The sequence below is a fragment of the Rhinolophus hipposideros genome (genome assembly GCF_964194185.1).
Source record: "Rhinolophus hipposideros genome assembly, chromosome: 13".
Taxonomy (NCBI): domain Eukaryota; kingdom Metazoa; phylum Chordata; class Mammalia; order Chiroptera; family Rhinolophidae; genus Rhinolophus; species Rhinolophus hipposideros.
The window spans coordinates 50,898,603-50,925,839 of record NC_138059.1 but is presented as its reverse complement, the minus strand read 5'-3'; the positions used below and the strand labels follow the sequence as shown (position 1 = coordinate 50,925,839).

General features: G+C 36.1%; 1 protein-coding gene across 9 annotated transcripts in view; it reads left to right on the top strand.

The window, feature by feature from the left end:
- Positions 1–27,237, top strand: part of ATP6V1H (ATPase H+ transporting V1 subunit H) — a 241,057-nt gene that overhangs the window by 128,081 nt on the left and 85,739 nt on the right. For all 9 annotated transcript variants that reach the window (XM_081070986.1, XM_081070992.1, XM_081070988.1 and 6 more), the window contains one exon: positions 26,421–26,599. In XM_081070986.1, coding sequence (XP_080927112.1) covers positions 26,421–26,599 — 179 coding nt within the window. The remainder of the gene's footprint in view (positions 1–26,420; positions 26,600–27,237) is intronic.

Below are 27,237 nucleotides of genomic sequence, written 5' to 3'. Positions count from 1 at the left end.
AATCCTCTTTGAATCCAAGGTCCATAAGTTTAGTACCTATGTTTTCTTTTGTGCAGTTTATTGTTTCAGTTCTCATGTTTACATTCTTGACCCACTTTGAGTTAATTTTGGTACATGGTGACAGATAGCACTCCAGTTTTATTCTTTTGCACGTGGCTTTCCAATTCTCCCAGCACCATTTATTGAAAAGGCTCTTTTTTCTCCAGTGTATGCTTTTGACTTCTTTGTCAGAAATTATCTGTCCATATTTATGTGGTTTTATTTCTGGGTTCTCAGTTCTATTCCATAGGTCTATGTGTCTGTTTTTCTGCCAATACCATACTGGTTCGATTATTTTGCCCTGTAATATAAGCTGAAGTCGGGGAGTATGATACCTCCAGTATTGTTCTTTTTTCTTAAGATTGCTTTGGCTATTCGGGGTCTTTTGTGGTTCCAAACAAATCTGTTGATTTTTTGTTCTATTTCTTTAAAAACTGCCATTGGTATTTTGATGGGGATTGCATTAAATCTGTATATAGCTTTGGGTAATATGGCCATTTTAACTATGTTGATTCTTCCAGTCCATGAACACAGAATTTCTTTCTATTTGTTTGTGTCTTCTTCAATTTCTTTAAAAATGTCTTATAGTTTTCAGTTTATAGGTTTTCGCGTCCTTGATTAAGTTTATTCCTAGGTATTTTATTCTTTTTGTTGCAATTGCAAAAAGATTGTTTTTTCTGAGATTTCATTGTTAGTATATAGGAATGCAATGGATTTTTGTATGTTGATTTTATAGCTGGCAACTGTACTGTGTTTGTTTATTGTTTCTAATAGTTTTTTGGTGGATTCTTTGGGGTTTTCTATATATATAGCATCATGTAATCCACAAAAAGTGACAATTTGTCTTCTTCATTCCCAATTCTGATGCCTTTTGTTTCTTTGTCTTGTCTGATTGCTCTGGCTAGGACTTCCAATACTATGTTGAAAAGCAGTGGTGATAGGGGGACAGCCCTGTCTTGTTCCTGAACATAGAGCAAAGAGCTTCAGTTTTTCATGATTCATTATGATATTAGCTGAGGGCTTGTCATCTATGGCCTTTGTTATGTTAAGGTGTTTTCCATCTATACCCATTTTATTAAATGTGTTAATCATAAATGGAGGTTGTATCTTGTCAAATGCTTTTTCTGCATCTATTGATATAATCATATGATTTTTGTTCTTTATTTCATTTATGTGGTGTATCACATTGATTGATTTGTATATGTTGAACCATCCCTGTGCCCCTGGGATGAACCCCACTTGGTCGTGATGTATCATCTTTTAATGCATTGTTGCATTCAATTTGCTAGAATTTTGTTTAGGATTTTTGCCTCCGTATTCATCAGAGATATTGGTCTGTAATTTTCTTTTTTTGTGTTATTCTACCAGGTTTCTGTATCAGCGTAATGTTGGCCTCATAAGACGAGTTAGGGAGTATTGTCTCTTCCTCAATTTTTTTGGAAGAATTTGTGTAGGACAGGTTTTAGATCCTCTTTGAATGTTTGGTACAATTCACTAGTGAAGACATATGGTGTTGATCTTTTGCTTTTAGGAAGATTTTGGATGACTGATTCAATTTCTCTACTGTTGATCAGTCTATTTAGATTTTCCAGTTCTTCGTGATTCATCCTTGGAAGGGTACATGTTTCTAAGAACTTGTCCCTTGCTATTGCTTATTGTATTTGGCAGCATATAGCCCTTCATAGTATTCTTGGATGGTCCTTTGTATTTCGGTGGCATCCTTGGTAACGTCTCCTCTTTTTTTTTTTTTTTAACGTCTCTGATTTTGTTTGTGTCTTTTCTCTTTTTATCTTAGTGAGTCTAGCCAAGGGTTTGTCAATTAATCTTTTCAAAGAACCAACTTTTGTTGCATTAATTTTTTCTAATGTTTTTTTGTTCTCTATTTCATTTAGTTATGCTCTGATTTTTATTATTTCCTTTCTTCTGATGACTTTGGGTTTCATTTGTTCTTTTTATCCTAGTTTTTCAAGATGTAATGTAAAGTCATTTATCTGGGATTTGTCTTCCTTCTTGAGATAGGCCGGTAATGATACAAATTTCCCTCTTATTACTGCATCGCTGCATCCCAATAACTTTGGTAGGATGTATTTTCATTCTCATTTGTTTCTATTTATCTTTTGATCTTTCCTCATTTCTTTTTTGACCCTGTCACGCTTTTAAAATGTGTTATTTGTGGTTTTTCCTGCTTTCTTTTTGCAGTTGATATCCAATTTCAAAGCCTTGTGATCAGAGAATATACCAAACAGGTATATTTTCAATCTTAAATTTTCTGAGGCTCTTTATGTCCTAATGTATGGTCTATCCTTGAGAATGTTCCATGTACAGTAGAAAATAATGTATAGTCTGTTCTAGGATGAAGTGCTCTACAAATGTCGTTTATGTCTATTTCATCGAATGTGTCATTTACGGCTGATATTTCTTTGTTTATTTTCTGTTTGGATGATCTATCCATAGCTGTCAATGATTTATTTATTCCTTTGGTGAAGATACCAGCTGAAAGCTTTAAACCCCATGTTTTTGTCTAACTGCCTAACAAGGGTTGAGTGAGTCATTAATGGCATGGGGAAGTGAAGTTCAGTGTAAATTCCATTGAAATGTGGAAAGTGAATTGCTAGATATGATAAAAATGCCAGTCAGTTGTTGCCCAAGTGTTGCTCTGTGTATTAGATTTGTTTTTGATTATCCTTGTTTATAAAAAGTAACATCCTTTTTATGTAAAAGTTGTTCTGTGGCCCTTGAGAGGTATATTCTTTTTTTTTTTTAATACAGAAGTTTAATACATTCACATTATTGCTTTTAAACCTTTTAAAAAATATTTTTCCAACCCTTGTATTGTCTTTTTCTTTCCATTTACTTTCTGTTTGCATTGTCTTTTTTTTTAAATTTTATTTTTACATCCCTCACACCGTGAACCCCCCTCCCCCCATCCACCACCACCCCTACCTCACACCGAGCCATCACATTATACACATAAAATCATAGTTGGCATTCATTAATGTCCAGTCTCTGGTGTACAATGCCATGACCAGGCATCCACAGCATCCCTGAGGTGGTCTCCCAAACAGGACACATGTCCATCGGACACCCAACAAAATCCCCAAACACTATTGAATAAGTTCCCCAAAGTAATTCTCAAAAAACCCTGAGGCCATCCTGTGGTCACCAGCTGCCCCCCAATCCCTTCACCCTTCCCCCATCCCCAACCCCCTCCCCCCCGGCCATCTAACAACTCTCGGTTTTTTGTGTTCCCAAATCTGTTTCTGATTAGTTCATACACATATTCTTTTCTTTAGATTCCGCATATAAGTGAGATCATATGGTACTTGTCTTTCTCTTTCTGACTTATTTCACTTAACATAATGTTCTCTAGATCCATCCATGCTGTTGCAAATGATAAGATTTCTTTTTTCTTTATGGCTGCGTAATACTCCATTGTATAAATGTACCACCGCTTCTTAATCCAGTCATCGACCGATGAGCATTTCGGTTGTTTCCATAACTTGGCTATTGTGTAAAGTGCTGCAATAAACATAGGAGTGCATACAGATTTTTGAATTGGAGTTTTGGATTTCTCCGGGTAGATGCCTAGGAGTGGAATTACTGGATCATAGGGTAGTTCTATCTTCAGATTCCTGAGATACCTCCATACTGTTTTCCATAGTGGCTGCACTAATCTGCAATCCCACCAACAGTGCACTAGCGTTCCCTTTTCTCCACATCCCCGCCAGCATTTGTTGTTTGTTGATTTATTGATGATAGCTATTTTGACTGGGGTGAGGTGGTATCTCATTGTGGTTTTTATTTGCATTTCTCTGATGGTTAGTAAGGTTGAGCATTTCTTCATATGTCTTCTTGCCTTCTGTATGTCCTTTTTAGAAAAATGTCTCCTCAAGTCCTCTGCCCATTTTTTGATTGGGTTGTTTGTTTTTTTGGAGTTGAGTTGAGTGAGTTTTTTATAGATTTGTGATATTAATCCCTTATCAGATATATCATTGGCAAATATCTTTTCCCATTCAGTAGGATCCCTTTTTGTTTTATTGATGGTTTCCTTTGCTGTGAAAAAACTTTTTAGTTTGATGTAATCCCACATGTTTATTTTTTCTCTTACTTCCCTCGCGCGAGGGGATATATCAGTGAAAATCTTACTCCGGGTAAAGTCCATGAAGTTTTTTCCTATATTTTCTTCAAGATATTTTATGGTTTCAGATCTTACATTTAAGTCTTTAAGCCATTTTGAATTTATTTTTGTATATGGTGTGAGGAGGTGGTCCAGCTTCATTTTCTTGCATGTGTCTTTCCAGGTTTCCCAACAGCACTTATTGAACAGACTGTCTTTACCCCATCGTACATTCTTGCTTCCATTGTCGTAGATTAGATGGGCATATAGGCATGGATTTACTTCTGGACTCTCTATTCTGTTCCATTGATCTATGTGTCTATTTTTATGCCAGTACCATGCTGTTTTGATTACTGTAGCCTTGTAGTATAGTTTGAAATCAGGTATCGTTATACCTCCCACCTTGTTCTTATTTCTCAAGATTGCTGAGGCTATCCGGGGTCTTTTATGGTCCCATATAAATTTCAGGATTATATGTTCTATTTCTGTGAAAAACGTCATTGGTAGTTTGATAGGAATTGCATTGAATATGTGTATTGCCTTAGGCAGTATGGACATTTTAACTATATTAATTCTTCCTATCCATGAACATGGAATGTGTTTCCATCTATTTATGTCTTCTTTCATTTCTTTCTTCAGTGTCGTATAATTTTCTGAGTACAGATCTTTTACATCTTTGGTTAGATTTATTCCCAGATATTTTATAGTCTTTGGAGCAATTGTAAATGGAATTGTTTTTTTAATTTCTCCTTCTGATATTTTATCATTGGTATATACAAATGCAACTGATTTCCGAATATTAATTTTATATCCTGCTACTTTACTAAATTCATCTATCAGTTCTAATAGTTTCTTGGTGAAGTCTTTAGAGTTCTCAATATATAGTATCATATCATCTGCATATAGTGATAATTTTACTTCCTCCTTACCAATTTGGATGCGTTTTATTTCTTTCTCTTGTCTGATTGCTGTGGCTAGAACTTCCAGCACTATGTTGAATAGAAGTGGAGAAAGTGGGCAACCTTGTCTTGTTCCTGATCTTAGGGGGAATGGTTTTAGCTTTTCCCCATTAAGTATGATGTTAGATGTGGGTTTGTCATATATGGCCTTTATTATGTTAAGTTATGATCCCTCTATTCCCACTTTCTTAAGGGTTTTTATCATAAAAGGTTGCTGTATTTTATCAAATGCTTTTTCTGCATCTATTGATGTGATCATGTGATTTTTATTTTTCATTTTGTTAATGTGGTGTATCACATTAATTGATTTGCGGATGTTGAACCACCCCTGCATACCAGGGATGAATCCCACTTGATCATGGTGTATGATCTTTTTAATGTATTGCTGAATTCTGTTCGCTAATATTTTGTTGATAATTTTTGCATCTATGTTCATTAGAGATATCGGCCTGTAGTTTTCTTTTTTTGTGGTGTCTTTGTCTGCTTTTGGGATCAGGGTGATAGTGGCTTCGTAAAAAGTGTTTGGGAGTCTTCCTTCCTTCTGGATTTTTTGGAAGAGCTTGAGGAGAATAGGTGATAATTCCTTTTTGAATGTTTTGAAAAATTCACCTGTAAAGCCATCTGGTCCAGGGCTTTCTGAAAACTGTCATCCAGACCCCTCAGCCCCTCGCATTTAAATCTACACTCCCAAATTCACTCTGGGCACCAGGTGACCAGCGCTGCCTGCACAATAGGCAGGGAACTCTTTGGCACAGCGGAGGACAACCTGGAGATTACTTGGTGGGCTTAAGCCAAGACTGGTGCTGCTTTCTGTTTTGCTTTGCTTGTTTTTTTTTTTTTCCTGCTTGTTGTGATTTGCTTTGTTCTGCCTTTTTTTCTTTGATATCTTTGCCTATGTTGAGTGGGGATTGTAGGTTGTATTTTACATGTGAATGTACTTGATTTGTTTTCTTTGTTGTTGTTGTTGTTGTTGTTGTACATGGTAACTTGATTTGTGCTGAAACTGCCCTAACAGGGCCCAGCTTAAGAGGCACAAGGTTCAACATATCCAGAAACCAACTCTGGACCAAACCAGAGTACTACCGGGTTTGACCAACAAGTCACACACCCAGAGGGAATCCTCTGAAGGTACAAGAGCCCATAGAAGCCAAACCTCATTTAAGTGGCCAACCCTCACCCAGCAGAACACCCTGCGGTGGGCAGAGCCAAGTTTCACAACTAGACTGCCTAGGAGTTAAACCCACCTACTCACAAGCAAAAAGCAATTAAAGTTCTTCTTGAACAGGACAATATACTAAACACACGAACCACCTGTGGAGCACATGCGGAGAAGAACGAAGTAGTCCAAGTCAAATATAAAGGACACATACTACATAAGATAACCCAGCAAGAACTGAGAGGTATATTCTTAAGAAATAAGTAAATGTGATCCTTCTCTATCCCTCTGCCTTAGTGTATGACCTCTACTATTAGTTTTCTAGCAAACTTTCTACCTTAGGTTAATTTCTGTCTTGTTCAGGTAAAGTAAAATCAATCCTTAAATTAGATTGTATTAATGAGACTCCACTCTGAAGTATTTTAATAGCTAAACTAAATGTATTTTTTTCCTTTACTTGAGTATCTGTAGTCTTATTCAGTAAAGATGAAAAATTCTTGAAATAGGATCTTCTGACAATCTCCTTCTATTGCTCAGTTTGATTCACAGAGATCAATTTGATTCACAGACGAGTTTTGAGTCCCATTTCTATTCCAGTCCCATTCTGCTAATCATTACAGAACACATATGCCCAAGGTACAGCTTGACATTGAAGGGCTTGTTGTTTAGTGAAGATAGAATGTGTCGGTGCAATTTCAGTGCAATGCAATGATAGGTAATCTACAAGAGTAAAAGTAAAAGACGTGGAGGGTAAGAATTAGGGAAAGCTTTGGAGAAGAGAAGGCTTGATTAGTTTTTCGAAAGATGCGTAGGAGTTTTTTTAGATATTTAAAAGTGGAGAGAGTTTGATAAATGTTAAATAAAGAAAGGACCTTCTGGAATTGTCAGTAATTTTTTTTTATAGAGGATTGATTATTGCACCCTGCCCTCCACCCGAACCCTGAAGTGAACGTTAAGGGAATCAATGGAGCATGTAAGTTCTTCATTTAAGATGTAATCCTGGTGTTTGTGGTCATTTGCTTTCTGAAGGAACAAACTTGCTCTGTGAAGTGGAGCTTTTGCTTTACTGATCTCTATTACCATTCTGGGCATTGAACTAGTGCAACCAACACAAATCTTTCAAATCCCGTTATTGACATAATCCAACATGTATTCATAGTCCTGGGATATCACCCATCAAAGCCCAGTGCCTTCAAATAAGACTCTGTCAGATCTACTTTTGCTACTGTGTTGCTGTGCTTACTATGATGGAGCATGAGTAAGAGCTGATTCCACTTTATTTTTTTAAAATTTAATTTGATTATTAATTTCAGGTGTACAAAACAACATAATGATTAGACATTTACACCCTCGCAACGTGATAACCCCACTAAGTCTACTACCCTTCTGACATTGCGCATAGCTATTACCATACCATTGACTGTATTTCCTATGCTGTACTTTACATCCTGTGTGTATATGTATATATATACATACATATGTGTATACACATATATATGTATATATATAAATAAATATATATATATAAATAAATAAATATATATATATATATATATATATATATATATAGTTGACATTCAATATTATTTAAATTGGTTCAGGTGTATAGCTCAGTGGTTAGGCATTTATATAATCTATGAAGTGATTTCCCCCCAGTAAGTCCATTACCCATCTGACACCCTAAATAGTCTTTACAATGTTATTGATTATATTCCCCATACTGTATTTTACATCCCTGTGTCTATTTTGTTACTACCAATTTGTACTTTCTAATCCCTTCACCTTCTCCCCCATCTTTCAACTCCTTCCCATCTAGCAACTGTCAATTCTTCTCTGTATCTATGACTATTTCTATTTTCTTTGCACATTTATTTTGTTCTTTAGTTTCCACATGGTTAAATATGTATTATGTATTTTCAACTCAATATACTTATTTTCTGAAGGCTTAAAACTCCTCTTATTCTGTTTGTCCTTGTTTTGAGTTTCTCACTTGTCTTTCTTTCCTTCTGTCCTACTATAGTCGCAAGAGCCTTCGTTTTATTAAACCCTTCTATTCTAAATTAAGCACCTACATTTGAAAAAATGGAAATAGTTTGATCTTTTTTCCTGCTTATAAAAGTAATATGGTCTCAGGGCTACAAAAGTTAAGATACTATGGAAAAACATTAAGAAAAATGTATAAATTAAAAATAGTCTCACTCCCAGATGTAGAAGCCTGTTGATATTTTAAAACCTATAATTTAGAATTTTTGTTCCCTTCCCACATGAGGGATCAACTCTGAATGAATTGCAGGGGGCACGGAAAGCCTGAATAGTTAGAATCTGAATTCTCATTTCTCCACAATGTGATGAGATCATGCTTGGCATCAATTACTACAAAGGTGTGCACTCAGGTTTGTTGTACAGGGAAGTCAGGTTTGCTGTGGTCTTGGGCTGGACTCTGTGCCTTCTGCAAGTTACTTAATCTCTCCATGCTTCAACTTTGTTCATGTGTATCTGGTAAGAGTAATATCATTTGTCTTAAAACTGTCATTGGATATTATATATGTTCACATGTTAATGCTGTTTGCGAAAATAATTGTTGGGTAAATGAATACTTGGCACATATTAGGCCCTCAGTAAGTATTTGTGATTGTATAAAGGACTGAATAAAAACATTGAAGTTAAAGAAAAATCTTCTATAAGGATAGGATAATGGTATTGAATTTACTGATATTTTTATTAGTTTCTTTATTGACTGAGTTAAATTCCTTTCTAAATTTTTGATTGCTTTGTTTGGTTCCTGTATTTAAAAGTATGATGAGTTCAAATACCATGTTGAGTAACATAGTGGTGAGAAAAGGCACCCTTGTCTTGTTCCTGATTTCAGAGGGAAAAATTTCAGTTTTTCACCATTAAGTATGATATTAGCTGAGGTTTTGTCATATATGGCCTCTGTTATGTTGAGGTACTTTCCATATCTACCCATTTTATTAAGTTTTTCAATCATAAATGGATTCTATATCTTGTCAGATGCTTTTACTGCATCTATTGATACGATCTTATGATTTTTGTATTTTATTTTGTGTACACCTTTATGTGGTATAGCACATTGATCGATTTGCATATGTTGAACCATTCTTGTGCCCCTGGAAAGAACCCCACTTGATCATGATGGATAATCTAAAAATGTGTTGTTGTATTCAGTTTGCCAGTGTTTTGTTTAGTATTTTTGCATCTGCATTCATCAGATATTGGTCTGCAGTTTTCTTTGTTTTTGTTATGCTTACCAGGTTTTGGTATCAGGGTAAGGTTGGCCTCATGAAATAAGTTAGCAAATATTGCCTGTACAATGTTTTGGACGAGTTTGAGAAGGACAGGTAATATATCATCTTTGATTGTTTGGTAGAATTCACTACTGAAGCCATCTGGTCCTGGACTTTTGCTTATGGGGAGGTTTTTGGTGATTGTTTCAATTTCATTGCTGTTGATCAGTCTATTTAGATTTTCCAGTTTTTTGTGATTTAGTCTAGGAAGGTTATATATTCCTAAGAACTTGTCCATTTCTTCTGGGCTTTTGAATTTGGTGGCATATAGTCTTTCATAGTATTCTTGTATGACCTTTGTATTTCTGTGGTATCTGTCATAGCTTCTCTTTCATTTCTGATTTTGTTTGTGTCTTTTCTCTCTTTATCTCAGTGAGTCCAGCCAGGGGTTTGTTAATTTCATTAATCTTTTCAAAGAACCAGCTCTTTGTTGCATTAACTTTTTCTGTTGTCTGTTCTCTATTTCATTTAATTTTTATTATTTCCTTTCTTCTGCTGATTTCATTTGTTCCTCTTTTTCTAGTTCTTTTAAGGTGTAATGTTAGGTTATTTGTTATTTTTCTTGTTTCTTGAGATAGGCCTGTAATGATATAAACTTTTCTCTTATTACAGTTTTTGCTGTATCCCAAAAGCTTTGATATGTTGTATTGTCATTCTCATTTGTCTCTATGTATATTTGTTTTTGCTGTTTTGTTTATTTGTTTCGTTCTTTAGATTCCAGATATAAGCAAAATCACATTGCATCTGTCGTTCGCTCTCTGGCATACTTCAGGTCCGTCCATGCCACCACTGATGGCGAAAACCCAGTCCCTTCCATGGCCGAGCAATCTCCCGTTGTACCACCTACTCTTTTATCCGTTCATTCTTTGACAGACACTCAGGATGCCTCCACATCTTGGCCATTGTAAACAATGCTGTAATGAACATATGGAAGCACACATCCCTTTGATGTGGTGTTTTGGGTTTCTTCAGATAAATATCCAGAAGTGGTATTACTGTGTGTCCTTTGTCTCTTGTTATAGCCTTTGTTTTAGTGTATTTTGTCTGGTATGAGTATTGCTACCACTTTTATGTTTGTTTCCATTTTCATGAAATATCGTTTTCCCATGTCTTTACTTTCAGTCTGTGTGTGTCTTGATCTGAAGTGAGTCTCTTATAGGCAGCAATTTATAAGGGTCTTCTTTTCTTCTCTGTTCAGCCACTCTATGTTTTGACTGGGGTATTTATTAATCCATTTACATTTAAAGTAACTATTGATAGATATGTAGTTATTGCCATTTTATTATATTTTTGATTTTTAAATTTTTTATATTTAGTCTCTCTAACATATCTTGTAATACTGGTTTGGTGGTGATGAACTCTGTTTATCTGTCCTTCAGTTCTAAATCATAGCTTTGCTGGGTAGAGTAATCTTGGTTATAGGTCCTTGCTTTTCATCACTTTGAGTATTTCATGCCAATCCCTTCTGGCCTACAAAGTTTCTATTGAGAAATCAGCTAACACTCTTATAGGAGCTCCCTTGTAGATAACTGACCTCTATTTTCTTGCTTTTAATGTTCTCTCTTTTTAATGTTCTTCTCTTTTTTTTTGACCTTTGGCATTTTAATCATGGTGCGGCTTGGTGTGGGCCTCTTTGGGTTCATCTTCTCTGTGACTCTCTGTACTTCCTGGGATTGTATGTGTATTTCCTTTGCCATGTTAGGGAAGTTTTCCCATCATTATTTCTTCAAATAGATTTTCAATTTCTTGCTCTCTGTCCCTCTTCTTCTTCTGGTACCCTTCTGATACAAATGTTGATATGCTTGATGTTGTCCCAATGGTCCCTTAAACTATCTGCATTTTTTTAAATTCTTTTTTCTCTTTCCTGTTCTGATTGGATATTTTTTGCTACTTTTAAATCGCTGATTCGATCATCTGCCTCATCTCATCTACTGTTGATTCCCTCCAATTTTCATTTCAATTATTGTAGTCTTTATTTCTGACTGGTTCTTTTTTATGTTTTCTGTCTCCATTTTTATGTTTCCTATCTCTGTGATCACTGAGGATCCGTATAACCAGTGTTTGGAATTCTGCATCTGGCCAATTGCTTGTCTCCATTTTGTTTAGTTCTTTTTCTGGAGCTTTGTTTTGTTCTTTTGGGGAGGTCATGTTTCTTTTTCCCCCCATTTTGGCTGCCTCCGTGTGTTTGTTTCTATGTATTAGGTAGGGCTGCTATGCCCTCCTGGTCTTATTAGAGTGGCCTTATGTAATAGGTGTCCTGTGGGACCCAGTGGCGCAGTCTCCCCAGTCATCAGAGCTGGGTGCTCCAGGTGTATCCCTGGTGTGGGTTGTGTGTACCCTCCTGTTGTAGTTGAGTCTTGATTGCTGTTTGCATGTCCATGGGAGGGATTGATCCTCAGGCTGATTGATTGTGAGGACTGGCCATGAATACAGTGGAAGAGAGCTGTGGTGCAAGAACTGACCCCACAGAGCAGGGTTTGCTGTAGCAGGGCTCTGCTGCCTGTCCAGTCTGCTCTTTGGATGTGCTGTCCTTGGAGGCGGCTGGTTGATGTCTGGTCCAGTTCAAAGCTGTCCCACATGCTTGATGTTGCCAGCACTAGGGCCTCCTGGGAAGGCACCAGAGCCCTGCTAACAGCAAACCCTGCTCTGTACTTTCAGGTCTTGTACCACAGCTCTTCCACTGTAGTCTTGGCCAGTATTGACACCAATCAGCCTACATATTCAGTCACTACATATTTTACCCCCTTTACTCTTTTCTCCTTCCCTTCACCCCCCCACCCCTTCCCCTCTGGTAACCAATAATCTATTGTCTGTGTCTATGAGTTTGTTTCTATGTTTGTTTTATTTGTTCATTTGTTGCTTTTTGTTTTATATCACACATATGAGTGAAGTCATGTGGTTTTTGTCCTTTTCCGTTTGATTTATTTCACTTAATATAACATTCTTTAGGTCCATCCATGTTGTCGCAAATGGCAATGTTTCATTTTTTTTTATGGCTGAGAGTGTTCCATTATATATATGTACCACATCTTTTTTATCCAGTCATCCACTGAAGGACACTTAAGTTGTTTTTATCTCTTGTGAATAATAACACAATGAACATAGAGGTACAAAATATCTTTACAAATAACTATTCAAGTTTTTTGGGTAGATACCCAGAAGAGGGATTGCTGGGTCATATGGTAGCTCTATTCTTAGTTTTTTGAGGAACCCTCATTGTGTTTTCCATAGTGGCTGCACCAGTTTACTTCCCACCAGCAGTGTATGAGGTGGTATTCATTTTTCTCCACATCCTTTCCAACATTTATTATTTCTTTTCCAATTGATAATTGCTATTCTAACAGTTGTGAGGTGGTATCTCATTGTGATTTTGATTTTGATTTCCCTTATAACCAATGATGTTGAACAGCTTTTATTATATCTGTGGGCTATCTGTATGGCTCCCATGGAAAAGTGTCTATTCAGGTCCTCTGCCCATTTTTTAAATTGGATTGTTGTTTTTTGTTGTTGCTGAGTTCAATATATATTTTGGATATTAGCCCCTTATCGAAGTATTGTTAGCAAATATCTTCTCCCATTCAGTTGGTTGTCTTTTGTTTTGTTGATGTTTTCTTCTGCTGTGCAGAAGCTTTAGTTTGTTGTAGTCCCATTCATTTATTTATGCTTTTTCTTCCCTTGCTTTTGAGGTCAAGTTCACAAAAACCCTCCTGAGACCAAGGTCCATAAGTTTATTGCCTATGTTTCCTTCTTTTTATTTTATTGTTTCTGGTTTTATATTCAAATCTTTAGTCCATTTTGAGATTTGTGGATGGTGACAAATAGCAATCTAGTTTCATTCTTTTGCATGAGGCTTTCCCCTTTCCCCAACCCATTTATTGAAGAGACTTTCCTTTCTCCATTGCACGTCTTTTGCTCCTTTGTTGTCCATATATGTGTGGGTTTATTTCTGGGCTGTCAGTTCTGTTTCACTGGTATGTGTATCTGTTTTTCTGCCTATACCATGCTGTTTTGATTACTGTAGCTTAGTAGTATAGTTTGAAGTCAGGGCATATAAAACCTCTGGTTTTATTCTTTTTTCTTCAGATTGCTTTGGTGTTTGGGGTCTTTTGTGGTTTCATACAAATTTTAGGATTTTTTTGTTCTATTTGTGTGAGAAATGCCATTGGGATTTTGATAGGGATTACACTAATCTGTATATTGCTCTAGATAATATGCCATTTTAACAGTGTTAAGTTTTCCAGTCCATTAACATGGAATATCTTTCCATTTCTTTATTTTTTTCTTCAATTTCTTTTCAACAGTGTGTTGTAGTTTTCAGTGCACAGGTCCTTTACTAAACTTCTTTGTTTATTCCTGGATTTTTGTTCTTTTCGTTGTGATTGTGGATGGGATTTTTTTTTCATTTTTCTTTCTGAAATTTCATTGTACACTGAAATGCAATGGATTTTTGTACAATGTTTTTGACTCCTGTGACTTTACTGTCCTTGTTTGTTTCTAATGGTGTTTTGGTGGAGCCTTCAGGGTTTTCTATATATAGAGCCATGTGATGTGCAAATAGTGACAGTTTCACTTCTTCGTTTCCCATTGGGTGCCTTTTATTTCTTTTGATTGCATCTTATGCTCATTCACCTATACACATTCAGTCCTTTTCCTGTTCCCCTTTGATTTTGTTGTTGCTAATTTTATCTTTCCATGTTGTGTATTCATTACCAGATTGCATTAATTATTGTTATTTTTTAATGTCCCTTATTCCCCCTTTGACATTTATGTTATAATTGTTTAATATCCTATTCTGATGTACAGTTGCAATTTCCTGTTTCTAGCTCTCTGTTAATCATCTTATTCAAAGTTTTGTATACTTCTGCCTTTTTGTTTCTGGTAGAAGATCTCCTTTCAACATTTCTTGTAGTGTAGTCTTTTGGTGGTAAATTCTCTCAGCTTTCATTTGTCTGTGAAAATTTTTTGTTTTTCATCTCTAAATGATAACTTTGCTGGATATATTATTCTTGGCTGATGGTTCCTCTGTTTCACTATTTTGATTATTTCCTTCCACTCTCTCCTGGCTGGTGATGTTTCTACTCAAAAATCTGATGATAATATAATGAGGTTTCCTTTGTAGGTTACAGTCTTTTTTCTCCCTGGCTGCCTTGAGAATTCTTTCTTTGTCATTAATTTTTTACATGTTTAGTAAAATGTGTCTTGGAGAAGGTCTTTTTGCATTGATATAGTTAGGTGTTTTGTTAGCTTCCTTTGTTCTAAAGCCCAGTTCTTTCCATTGACTTGGGAAGTTCTCATCAATTATTTCTTTGTGGACACTTTCTGTTCCCTTCTTCTTCTCTCCTCCTTCTGGTATCCCCATTGTCCTAATGTTGCTCTTTATAATGGTGTCAGATGGTTCTTGTAGAGTTCTTTCATCATTTTTAATTCTTAGTTCTCTCTCCTTCCTCCTGGATCATTTTTCGATTTCTATCCTCGAGTTTGCTAATTTTCTCTTGTATTTGGTCTACTCTATTTTTAGAGCTCTCTAATGCATTCTTCATTTCATTTATTGAGTTCCTTAGCTGTTTAATTCTTTTTTACAGTTTCTGTCTCTTTGATAAAATACTCCTTTTGTTCATTAATTTTATTCCTGAGCTTATTGAATTGATTTTCTGAGTTCTCTTTTATCTCATTGAGCTTCTCATAAGTGCCACCGTAAATTCTGTCATTCAAATCACAGTCTTACCTGACTTTGAGTTTGGTTTCAGGAGACTTTTCATTTTCTTTCTGTGCCCCCATATTTCCTTTGTGGTTCATAGTATTTGTTTAATTGTTTATCTGCCTTCACATTTGATGTAGCAAACTTTTTTTTTGTTTACATACTGTTTTATTTCAACAATTCAGCAAGTTGATAGGTAGAGTAATTTATTTTGTTTTCTGCTAGATTGGTGTTATTGTGCAAGTTTTCACATTTTCTTACCCACACAATTTGTGCCTCTGGGTTTATGGTAGAGCACCATCACTTGGATTAAGGAAAATGCTACATACCCATTGGGTTAGTGGGTGTCCTGTCTGTGACCAATCAGTTACAGGGCATTACTGTGGTTGGGAAATGTGGTGAGTGTTGAAGAACTGGTTATATGAGCTCCCAGAGCTACCTCCTTTTTACTAATGGTTGCTGATTCTGCTGTATTTTTGAAAGCATCTCCACTGCTTATACTGGGCTCTATTTGGGATGAGTGGGTCGGGGTGGGCAAGTTTGGGATATCACAGATCTGCCCCCACTGCCAACAATATCTGTTGGCACCGCTGTGCTGTTTAAGGCTTCACAGCCATCTCTGCTAGGGTCTGCCATGATGGGGAGGCAGGAAAGGAGATGCCTTTTCCAGGAGAATCTGCTTCCGCTCCTCTTATAGTCCAGTCCATAGTGTGAGGACTGCAGCTGGACTTCTCTACCACAACCATGCTCACTGGAGCCTCTGTGAATGTGAACTGTGTCGTCGACAACCACCATAGTACCTATTCTTCCCCCAATCTCTCCACCCCTGCTCATTTCAATACACCCATCTTTAGAAGTAGTGATGTATGGGTCTTTCAAGTAGGTTTATGTTTTGAGCAGGGGATCCTTTGTTGAGTCATGGCCCAACTTGTAAAATTAAGGGGAGAAACAAAGGACTCTTCTCACTCTGCCATGATGGTTTCTTACATCACCTTCTCTGGGCTTTTATTTTCTAATTTGGATTTCAGATTATTTAAAATAAACCCAATCTGTTGGCAGGGATATTAGTTTTATGGGCTCTCCTGTGCTGAATTTGGTACATTACACTTTTTAGGTGGGTATACTGAGGGCTGAAAATCAGAAAGACATCTTTAGACATCCAGAACTTTGATGTACACAAATGAGTGAAAATTGAGCCATTAGGAAGAACATAGTAAAGCCATTTGACTTAGACCATCAAAAAAGTGGGGAAAAAAATAATGTGTCTTATTGTTTCTTTATCATTCTCAAATTCCCATTAACTTTATAAAAGATTTCACTGATAAAGTTGTTTGGGAAGGTTTACTTATATATATTTTTCCACATTCTGAAACTCAGGAACAAAATGTTTATACTGATGTCTTTAGGAAGTTTGCTGAGCTGCTATGAGCTGAAGAAATCTAGCAGCTGCTAATTATTTTTTTTCCATTTGACTAGATTAAATTATTTTTGAAAATGCCAGTCTCACTATTCGTAGTAGTTGCTGAACTCTAGGTCTCTGCAAATGTTATTCTATTGGTTAAATTGATTTGTCAATCTTTAGTTCCTAAAATCGATTAAAATATTTTGAGGCTGTAACTGAAAATGACATTGAAGATCGTACTCCTTGTCTAGAGTTTGACATCTGTTGTTTTATTTCTTTTTTTTTTTGGCTCTGCTTAGTTAAGAACCTACATTATATATCAGATAATGAGATAAATTATATTTTTAAAACTATAACTTGCAGCAGTAGGGCTTAGAAAGAAATATCACCAAATTAAATTTTCATTAGTTATATTAATCATGTTTATATACACTCACATACATACACACACACAGGCATAGACATGCACATTTATGCATCCTGTGCAGACAGTTCATAGTCATAACCCTTTCAAAATGACCCACTCTAGTTTGAGTATATGAGTCTCTTGCCCACTGCTTTGGCATCGAAGTATTGCTATCAAGAAATTTTATTCCTAAGTCTATTCCTTATTTTTTATTTCAATAATTTCTCTCATACTTGTTAGATGTGAGGTTTGGATAAGGTATAGTAAGAACAAGATATTTTTAATCTAGGACTGATTCCTTTAATACAGTGATACTTCAAGTATGGTCCACATGGTAGTACTGTGAACTGATGGTTAGCAACCTGCAATGGATAAGTACAGAAATTGAGAGTAAGCATTGAAACTTTAACAGTAATTTGACAGAATAATTGTATGTCTCAAATCTAGTAATATAAATTTGAGCTGGTATTTTGCACGTCTTTTAAAATTTATTTTCCTACAAATTCATTTTTATTGTGGCTTATAATAATTAAAAAATTAAATTAAAATTAAAAATTAAAAAACAAAACTAGTCTTCACCACAGATGGTTTGAGAAGCACTGCCTTAACATATGTTTTATGAGGCTTTTTGGTGAAGGAAAGATCTGAATTATCATTTGATTCCAACTTGTTCTTAATGTAGTCAAGATCCCTCTGCATCATTACTTGGACAAAGGCCAAAATGATAGGGACACTTTTGATTTTGTTGAGGTGAAGCTGCCATTGAGTTTTAGGGTCTTTTGAAGGACAGAGAAAGACAAATACCATATGATTTTACTTGTATGTGGAATCTGAAAAACAAAACAGATGAGCAAATAAAACAAACAGACTCATAGACACAAAGTGCAAATTGATGGTTGCCAGAGGAGAGGAGGGTGGGGGAATAGGCCAAAATGGTGAAGGGTGTTAAGAGGTACAAACTTCGAGAGATTCAAGATGGCAGAGTAGATAAACAGCATACCTGCATCCTTCCGTGAACACATTATAATTACAAGTAATTATCAACCTGGAGAACCATCTGAAGTCTAACGGAACAGAAGTCCTGTAACTAAAAATACAAAGAAGCCACCTCAAGACTGGTAGGAGTGTCAGAGAAGTTGAACAGGCCCCAAACCACCCTGTGGTGGTTGAAAATCAGGAGGGATATCTTGGCCGTGGAGGTTCCCACTGGAGGAGAGAGGGACCCCAGTACCCCTAGCCTGGAGTACTGGTGCCAGGAAGAGGAGCACCCACAACATCTGGCTATGAAAAACACTGAGGATTCTGACCATTTGGGTTGGGCGGAAGGCTGTGGGAAACCCAAATGTCCTCTTAAACAGCCTGAGCACAAACTCACTTGCAGACACTCACCTTGGACTCCAGTGGAAGAGCAGTGGACTTAGGGGGCCTTGGAGACATATGGCAGGGAGACTTAGGTGTATGGCCTCAGGGGGAGGATTGGAGGACAGTCGACAATTTTCTGGTGAGGGGGTCTTCTTCTCCCTTGCAGTCAGCAGGTCAGTGCTATCTCTCCTATGTTGAGCCTGGCCCCACAGGCCAAATCTAAATCTGATTGGCCTGGTGAGCTCTACTGCTCTGCCCTGCTGACTCAGCTAAGATCCCACCCCACTCGCCCACTGCCAGAGGCACTTTCTTCATGAGCAGCGAGCCCCTCCCACATTGCACTGTTTGTTGGAAAACTTTCAGAGTCCACGGATCCCAGGCAGGGGGCAACAGGCCTCGGTGTGCTCTAAGTCTTTGGCTGAGTTGCTGCGGCTCAGCAAAGGCCCCAAACCAGAGTCTACATTAACCTGGTGACCACAACTCTTCCTACTCTAGTGATTCCCTGAGACCCAGCCTCACCCAACTCATGTACTGCGTGCGTCTTTATTAGTAGCTGTACCTTAGGGAGCTGGCAGGTGGCAGCAGGACTCAAGGTATCCTGGCTTTCTGCATAGTTACCCCAGGCCTGGTACTGGTGGCAGCTGTCCTCGTACTGCAGCATGGCCTCTCCCATGAGCCTTCAGGTTTAGCACAGGCAGCGAACAACCACAGATTGCTTTGTAGCTCCTACCAGGTAGCTCCTGGCTAATCACAGGCAGTGGTTGACTTGGGCCTGCACTAGAGCTCCTCTCATGAGGCCCTAGAACCAACATACTTGGAGGTTGGCTTCAGACCGTAACAGCACCACCCAATTGACCACACAAGTGGCACACAAAAAGGGTGGTCTCAACAGGCACCAGAACCTGCTGAGGTGAATCCTACTCTGTGGGGGAAAGCCTCAAACACAGCAGTCCATAAGCTGTAGATGTGGTCAAACCCCAGTCTGACAGCCAATCCCACCTACTGACATGGTAGATTGCCAATAGCAATCAAGGCCCAACTATAGCAGGAGGGCACACACAGCCCACACAGTACACTCCTGGGGTGTCCAGCTCAGGTGACCAGGGAGATTGTGCCACCGGGCCCCACAGGGCACCAACTACATAAGGCCACCTGGCCAAGACTTAGTGATGTAGCAGATCTACCTACTGTGTTTTCCGAAAATAAGATCAGCTCTAATGCATCTTAAGGAGCAAAGATTATATCGTATATAATTATATTTATATATATTACATATATTATATATTACATATATTTATATATTTTTTTTATTTATATATTATAAGACCTGGTCTTATATAATACAATATAATGTAATATAATGTAATATAATATATAATACAATACCTGGTCTTGTTTTGCTATAAGACCGGGTAGGATGTAATATAGTATAATATAACACAATATGATATATGATATGATATAATATAATATAATATAATATAATATGATATAATACTGAGTCTTATATTAATGTTTGCTCCAAAAGACACATTACAGCTGATTGTCTGGCTAGGTCTTATTTTCGGGGAAACATGGTAATACATAGAAACAAACAGAGAAACTAATATAAATTGTATATCAGTGATAATATTAATAATAAAAACATTGCTATCATATTTTCTAGATTTGTGTTTGGCAAATTTAGTTTCTTAAGTACTTTTCATAACCTAGTCATTCTTTATAATGAGACAGAGAGATGAAATTAAAACATGTTTTGAAGGAAAAATAGGTAAGGCTTATTGACTGATTTGACGTAATGTTGAAGAAAAGGTGAGAATCAAATTACTAAGTTTTGAAGTGTTATTATCTTGGATAATTGAGAGGAGAGGTGGTTTTACAAGAATACGATAGGGCTATTCTATGTTGAGGTTGTAGTTAAAACCATTAGTTATGATAATATCTTAATTATGAAATTTAATTCTTCAGTCAGCAAACATGTAGCAAAAATTACAAAGATCCATAAGAACAACAGAGCTTTGATATATTTTTAAAGTTGGAAGAGACAGCATAAGAACAGTAACTAGAAAAGGTAGTAACCGAAAACTTAGTAGAATAAGTAAAATCTGACAAAACAAAGGAAGAAGGTAAGAGTTTCATAAAGGGTGAGGTTATCAGAATTTAGAACTCCTCACAGTTTAAGGTCTTCAATTGAATTCCATTGTGTTTCAGGAACATGCTCTATGTGGTTTTAATTCCTTGAAATTTGAGACTTGTTTTATGGCTCATCTTGTGGTCTATCATGGTGAATGTGCCATGTACACTTTTGCAGATATATAGTGTTCTATAGATGCCAATTAAATCAGGGTGGTTGATAGTGATGTTCAGATCCTGTGTACTGATTTTTGTTTAGTGGTTCTAACATTGCTAAGAGAGACTTGTTAAAATCTACAGCTATAATATTATTGTGGGTTTGTCTGTTTCTCCCCTCAGTTGTGTCAATTATTGCTTCATGTATTTTGAAGCTCTGTTATTAATATATTTATGTTTCATTTTCCTAATGAAGTGGACCTTGAATCATTGTGAAATGTCTTTCTTTATTATGGTAATGCTCTTTGTTTTGATATCTACTTTATTTGAAATTAATATAGACATACCAGCTTTTTTTATGCTTATGGTTTCCCCTTTTTTCATTTCATCCTATCTATATCTTGCATTTAAAGTTTGTCTATTTTAGACAACACATACTTTGGTCCTGAATTTTTATGTATTCTAATAATCTCTGCCTCTTAACTAGTGTGTTTAGTTCACTGGCATAAGGAATTGGTGTGGCTGGATTTATGTTTTAATTTATTTTTTAAAGTATAGTTGGTATACAATATATTAGTTTCAGGTGTACAATATAGTGATTTAACATTTATGTACTTTACAATGTGATCAACACACTAAATCTGGTAATCATCTGTGACCATGCAAACTTATCACAATATTACTGACTGTATTCCCTCCATCTCCATTTTCTCTTGACAACCATCAGTTTGATCTCTGTTTCTACGAGCCTGTTTTTCTTTTGTTTTGCTTGCTTGTTTCGTTTTAGATTTCACATGTAAGTAAAACCATACAGTATTTGTCTTTTTCTGTCTGAATTATTTGTCTTAGCGTAATATCCTCTAGGTCCTCCAAATTTTCGCAAAGGGCAAGATTTCATTCTTTTTTCTGCTGAGTAATATTCCATTCTATATGTACACTATATCTTCATTATACATTCATCTATTGATAGACACTTAGTTTGCTTCCATATCTTGGCAATTGTAAATAATGCTGCAATGAATATATGGATGCATATGTCTTTTCAAACTAGTGTTTTGGGTTTCTTCAGATAAAACCCAGAAGTGGAAGTACTGGGTCCTTCTTTGTCTCTTGTTAGAGCCTTTGTCTGGTATAAGTATTGCTACCCCACCTGTTTGTTTTGTTTTGTTTTCATTTCCATCTTCATGAAATATATTTTCCATCCCTTTACTTTCAGTCTGTGTCTCTTTTGATCTGAAGTGAGTCTCTTGTAGGCAGAACTTTTATCTTTCTGTTCAGCCACCCTATGTTTTGATTAGAACATTTAATCCATTTACATTTAAAGTAATTATTGATAGATATTGTGTTATTGCCATTTTATTTATTTTTTGGTCTTTTTTTTCCACCTTAAAGAAGTCCCTCTAACATTCCTTGTAATACTGGTTTGATGGTGAACTCCTTTATCTTTTTCTTGTTTGGGATGCTCTTTTTCTGACCTTTTGATTCTAAATCATAGCTTTGCTGGGCAGAGTAATCTTGGTTGTAGGTCCTTACTTTTCATCACTTTGAATATTTCGTACCAATTCATCTGGCCTGCAAAGTTTCTGTTAAGAAAACAGCCAACAGTCTTATGGGAGCTCCCTTGTGGGTAACTGACTGCTTTTCTCTTGTTCCTTTTAAGATTCTGTGTTTGTCTTTAAACTTTGGCAGTTTAGTTATGATGTGTCTTGGTGTTGGCCTATTTGACTTTATCTTGTTTGGGATTCTCTGTACTTCCTGGGCTTCTATGTCTATTTCCTTCTCCAGGTTAGGGAAGTTTTGTGACATTATTTCTTCAAACAGGTTTTCAATTCCTTTGTCTCTCTCTTCTCTTTCTTGTACCTCCATGATTTGAATGTCTATATGCTTGGTGTTGTCTTTTAAACTGTTTTTTGTATTTTTGTTTCTTAGAGGTTGTTTTGGTGTCCAATATTCATTCTTAACTTTTTCTGTTACATTTAAAGTTAAAATTGTACTGTCTTATGTAAAATGTAAGAACATATAATCATATAGGTCTTTGCTCTTTATTCTATAGTTGTTATATTATTATATTGTATCTACGTATGTTAAAAACCCTGTAATACAGTTTTTTAACTCTTGTTTTAAAAATCTAATTTATACTATGGAAGTTAAGAGGGAAAAGTTGTCTTTTAGACTTATCCAGCTACTTAACCATTTTTGCAGTTCTTCCTTCTTACCTGATTAGTCATCTTTCCATTTGGCAGTATTATTTCCCATCACCTGAATAATTTCTTTTAGACCAGGAGTCATCAAACTATAGTAGTTTGGGTCCTGGACAAAATCTGACCCACCACCTGTTTTTGTAAATAAAGTTTTGTTGGAACACTGCTATGCTCATTTGCTTTATGTATTTTGTATGGCTGTTTTTGTACTACAATAACAGAATTGAATAGCTATGACAGAGATTGCAAAGCCTGACATATTTACTATTTGGTCATTTTTAGAAAAAGTTTGCCAGTCCCTGCTTTAATATGTCTTCTACTACATGTCTGCTAGCAACTAATTCTAGTTTTTAATATCTGAAAATAGTTTTATTTTACCTTTATTCTTTTTTGAGAACTAATTGACATATAACATTATATTAGTTTTAGGTATACAACATAATGATTCAATATTTGTATGTATTGCGAAGTGATTACCACATTAAGTCTAGTTAACATCCATTATTACACAATGTTACAAGTTTTTTTCTTGTTATGAGAATTTTTAAGATGTACTGTCTTAGCAATTTTCAAATATACAATACAGTATTAATAACTGTAATTACCATGCTGTACATTACATTCCCAGGATTTATTTTGTACCTGAAAGTTTGTACCTTTTGAGCACCTTCACCCATGTTACCCACTCTTCACCTCTCACTTCTGGCAAACACCAGTTTGTTCTCCATATCTGAGTTCATTTTTTTTTTTTAATTTTAATTTTTTGTTTTTAGTTTCTACCTATAACTGAGATTATAAAGTATTTGTCTCTGTCTGGCTTATTTCACTTTGTATAATGCCTTCTAACTCCATGTATTTTGTCACAAATGGCAAGATTTCTTGTCTGATTTATGGCTGAATAATATTTCATTGTATATATCCCGTTTTTATCCATTTACCCCTCATTGGGCACGTAGTTATCCTTCAATAACTAAGATTGGTTCCATATCTTAGTTGTTGTGACTAATGCTACTGTGATAGCAGATAGCACTAATGCTACTGTGATCTCGGGGGTACATATTATCTTTTCCCGTTAATGTTTTTATTTTCTTTGAATAAATACCCAGAAGTGGAATTGCTGGATTAGATGGTAGTTCTATTTTTACTTTTTTGAGGAACCTCCATACTGTTTTTCATAATGGTTGTAACCAGTTTGCATTCCCATCACCTGTGCGTAAGTGTTCCCTTTTCTCCACATCCTTGCCAACACTTGTTGTTTGTTGATATATTGATAATAGCCATTCTTATAGGAGTGAGGTGATAACTCATTGTTGTTTTGATTTGTATTTCCATGGTGATTAGTGATGTTGATCAGCTTTTCATGAACCTGTTGGCCATCTCTATATCTCTTTTGAGAAAATGTCTATGCAGATCCTCTTCCCATTTATTAATTGGATTGTTTGTTTTTTTGTGTTATTGAATTGTATGCGTTCTTTATATATTTTGGATATTAACCTCTTATCAAATAATGGTTTTTATATATTTTCTCCCATTTTATAGGATGCCATTTCATTTTGTTTATTGTTTATTTTGCTGTGCAGAAAGCTTTCAGTTCCATGTAGTTCTACTTGTTGATTTTTGGTTTTGTTGCATGTGCTTTTTGTGTCATATCCAAAAAGTCATTTCTAAGACCAAGGACCTTTGTTTGTATGTTTTCTTCTGGGAGTTTGACAGTTTCAGGTCTTATGTTTAAGTCTTTAATGAATTAATTATTTTGAGGGGTGTGACATAAGTGTTCAGTTTCATTCTTCTGCATATGGTTAATCCAGTTTTCCTAATGCCATTATTGAAGAAATACCCTATCCCCATTGAGTATTCTTGGCTACCTTTTCAAATATTAGTTGACTGTATATGTGGGAGCTTATTTCTGGGCTCTCTATTCTGTTCAGTGGTTTATGTGTCTATTTTATGCCATTACCATCCTGTTTTTGATTGCTATAGCTTTGTAGTTTGAAATCAGAAAGTGTGGTGCCTCCAGCTTTGTTCTTTCTCAAGATTGCCTTGGGTATTTGGGATCTCTTGTGGTTCCATACAAATTTTAGGATTTTTTTTTTCTATTTCTGTGAAAAATGCCATTGGGATTTTGGTGGGGATTGATTTCACTAATTTCAATATACTAAGCTAAATCTCTTTATGTGTTTATTTAACATAATTTCTAGGAATATAACTTGCTTACAAAAATAAATAAATTTCAAATTTTGGTACAGTTAATTTGGAATTGTTGTTACAGGATTCTTTTTTGAGGGGGGGGTGACATGCATTTGACAGGCCTTCTTTACCAAGTTGATAAAAATAGCTTTTTCGAGAGCTTTCTTGTTCTTTTCCCTAGGCCTGAAATTGGTCCTTGCTTAGAAATATTCATTGATTCTATGAACATTTTATCTTTATAAGTACTTAGACTACTTTGTTGTTTTCATAAGTACTATTAAAAATGAAAAAAATCACAGAAGAAAGGGAATTTGCATGATGTCACAAAACTTTTTTTTCTTTCTTTTTTATTTTTTTTTTTTTAAAGATTTTATTGGGGAAGAGGAACAGGACTTCATTGGGGGACAGTGTGTATTTCCAGGACTTTTTATTGGGGAAAAATAGTTTGTTTTTCCCAGGACTCATCAGCTCCATCCAAGTCAAGTTGTTGTCCTTTCAATCTTAGTTGTGGAGGGTGCAGCTCAGCTCCAGGTCCAGTCATCATTGTTAGTTGCAGAGGGCACAGCCCACCATCCCTTGTGGCAGTCGAACCAGCAACCTTGTGGTTGAGAGCTCGCGCTCCAACCACCTGAGTGATCAGGCCACCTGGGAGCTCAGCGGCAGCTCATTGACTTCATTCTAGTTGTGGAGGGCGCAGCTCGCCTGCCCATGTGGGAATCTAACCAACATCCTTGTTGCCCAGAGCTTGCGCTCTAATTAATTGAGCCACCCATCCACCCCTCACAAAACTTTTCTGAAAATTGTTCAAGCAAGGGAGGTTTTTTTTTTTTTTTATTGTTTGTACACTTATAGGTTGATTGGAGGTGGAGAAAGGTGACTGCCTGGAAACTAGAGGGATACTTGAAGAAACATTTTTTTCTTACTGTAGTATCTTAAGTTCTCTAGGTGGCCAGTGAATCGAGAGTTTACTATGGTGTGCTCAAGAGCAGGGCTGTCAGAAAGGGTTGTGATGGATTTCATTGTAAATATGTTCAGTGTTTTGAGACTTGTCTGGGTCAATAATTTAAAATGTTTAGTAAGGCAGTAAATGAACAAGGAATTAGGAGTACACTTCTGATATGGGACAGATCTTAGAAAAGAAATAATGATTTGCAATACAGTCATCCCCTTAAAGGTGATAGTTAACCTGAAAATAGGAGGAGAGAGGGTGTAAAAGGAAGTACAGAGGTCTGAGATAACAAATTATCTAGATCAGATAACAAATTATATAGTTTCTCATTATGTCTTTGTCTAACCCAGAACTTTTTAGAAAAATCAACTGAAAGAGAAACTCGCCAGGAATATGCTCTAGCTATGATTCAGTGCAAAGTTCTGAAACAGTTGGAGAACTTGGAACAGCAAAAGTACGATGATGAAGATATCAGTGAAGATATAAAATTTCTTTTGGAAAAACTTGGTGAGAGTGTCCAGGATCTTAGGTATGTATTCTTTTATTTATTTATTTTTTAAGTTTTCTAAATTTTTTAATTATAGTTGTCATACAATATATTAGTTTCAGTTGTGCAACATAGTAGTTAGACATTTACATAACTTATGAAGTGATTGCCCTGATAAATCTAGTACCCAACTAACACCTACAGAGTTATTACAAAACTACTATATTCCCTATTCCATACTCCACATCTCCATGACTATCTTGTAACTACCAATTTGAAGCTCTTAATGCCCTCCCCCCTTCACCCATACCCCTACCCTCGTCATCCAGCAACCATCAAAATGCTCTCTGTATCTATGAGCTTGTTTCTGTTTTATTTGCTCGTTTAGTCTGTTCTCTAGATTCCACATATAAGTGTAATCATATGACATTTGTTGTTTTCTGTCTGATATACTCCACTCAAAGCGCAGTACCATCTAGGTCCATCCATGTTGTTGTAGTTCGCAAGATTTCATTTTTTTTTATTCTGAGTAATATTGTATATATGTACCACCTCTTCTTTATTCATCCTTTGATGGACAACTGGGTTGACACCATATCTTGGCTATTGTAAATAATGCTGTAATGAACATATGGGTACATATGTCTGTGTGAAGTACTGTTTTGGGTTTCTTCAAATGA